This window comes from Camelus ferus, chromosome 12 (assembly GCF_009834535.1).
Source record: "Camelus ferus isolate YT-003-E chromosome 12, BCGSAC_Cfer_1.0, whole genome shotgun sequence".
Classification (NCBI taxonomy): Eukaryota; Metazoa; Chordata; class Mammalia; order Artiodactyla; family Camelidae; genus Camelus; species Camelus ferus.
In genome coordinates, this window is record NC_045707.1 from 5,637,214 (window position 1) to 5,639,062 (window position 1,849).

A 1,849-nucleotide genomic window follows, 5' to 3' on the forward strand; every position below is an offset into this window, starting at 1 on the left:
TTCATCCATAAATCTTATGGTTTTAGTGTGTATGTTTAGGTCTACGGGCCACTTCAAGTTAGTTTTTGTTTATAGTGTGAGAGAGAGTTTAAGCTTCATTTCTTTACATACAAATATCCAATTGTTCCAGCAAAATTTGTTGAAAAGACTATCCTTTCCCCTACTGAATTGTGTTTTAGCCTTTGCTGAAAAATCAACTAACCACATGTGTCCCTTTCAGGACTCTTTATTGTGGTCAGTGATCCATATGTTTATTTTTATACCAATAAAGACACACTGTCTTTATTACTTTAGCTTTATAATGTCTTGAAATCAGGTAATTTAATTCCTCCAAATTTGTTCTTCCACTCCCAAAGGTTTTTGCTATTCTAAATCCTTTGCATGTCCACATTTTAGATTCAGCATGTCAATTTCTACAAAAAAGTCTGTAGGAGTTTAGTAAACACACTGAATCTTTAGATTTTGGGGGGGAAGATTGAACTGTCTAACAATATTAGGTCTTTCAAAGAGTGAATATGGTACATCTACACTTACTTAGGTCCTCTTTAATTTTTCTCAGCAATGCTTTATGATTTTTTTGTGTAAAGGTTTTACATATATTTCATTAAATTTATTCCTAAGTACAGAAATCTTTAAAATTCAAATTGGTTGTCAACATTTTTAAAAGAGAGTAAATTCAAAATCCAGGACAGCCAAAGACTTAACGCCAGAGCTGGAGCTGCTCTGCCAGTCGTGGAGCAGGTCCTTGCCCAGGTAATTTCTGTCTTGGAGCTTCCTCTGACACAGACAGCGAGCCGCCCCTCTGCCCTTTCTTCTTCAGCTCCTTTTCCATCGCTGAGTTTGCCGGGAGCGTGAAAGAAGGCACAGGGCTGCCTCAAACCCCTTCTGCTCCTGCCCATCGCAAGTGCCACTACCGCCATGGGCCTCACCATCTCCTCCCTCTTCTCCCGCCTGTTCGGCAAGAAGCAGATGCATATTTTGATGGTTGGATTGGATGCTGCTGGCAAGACGACCATTCTGTATAAACTGAAGTTAGGGGAGATAGTCACCACCATTCCTACCATTGGTTTTAATGTGGAAACAGTAGAATATAAGAACATTTGTTTCCTGGTATGGGATGTTGGTGGTCAAGATAAAATTAGGTCTCTCTGGAGGCGTTACTTCCAGAACACCCAGGGCCTTATTTTTGTGTTAGATAGCAATGATCATGAAAGAATCAGGAAAGAACAGAAGAGCTGCAGAAAATGCTTCAGGAAGATGAGTTGCGAGATGTGGTGTTGCTGCTTTTTGCAAACAAACAGGATTTGCCAAATGTTATGGCCATTAGTGAAATGACAGATAAATTAGGTCTTCAGTCTCTCTGTAACAGAATATGGTATGTTCAAGCCACTTGTGCTACACAAGGAACCAGTCTGTATGAGGGACTTGACTGGCTGTCAAATGAGCTTTCAAAACGTTAAAAAACTGGATATCTAACCAAGGACATGTTTGATAATTGGTCTAGGCTTGTTACAACAAAATTAGTTTGCATCTTGGTTATTAAATAGTATCTGGGACTGATTTGGGTGGAATATTACAGCGTTTAAACTTACTTTGTTGCCAATTATTATTTTCCACGTATAATGTTGCTAGTTAGCAATATGCTTGGTTTTAAAGAAATTCTCCTTAACATGGGAAAAAAGTACCCTCTTTTCATTTTACTTCCCTTAAGCCTAAATGCCTGGACATAGCTATTCTGACACCTTTAAATAAATCCATTCTGAATGTTTTTTGAGCACACAGCAAATAATGTTTTAAAGTTATCCCCTTGCTACTTTTCTGATACCTTTATCATTCCCGGGACAGTCTG

At 38.5% G+C, this 1,849-nt stretch overlaps 1 protein-coding gene across 1 annotated transcript; it reads left to right on the forward strand.

The window, feature by feature from the left end:
• Window positions 1–650: 650 nt before the first annotated feature.
• On the forward strand, window positions 651–1,507 carry LOC102517818 (ADP-ribosylation factor 4-like). The gene is given in 2 exon segments (XM_014568198.2): window positions 651–1,213; window positions 1,216–1,507. Coding segments are annotated over 2 exon segments (540 nt in total). The 5' UTR covers window positions 651–918; the 3' UTR covers window positions 1,461–1,507.
• Window positions 1,508–1,849: the final 342 nt, after the last annotated feature.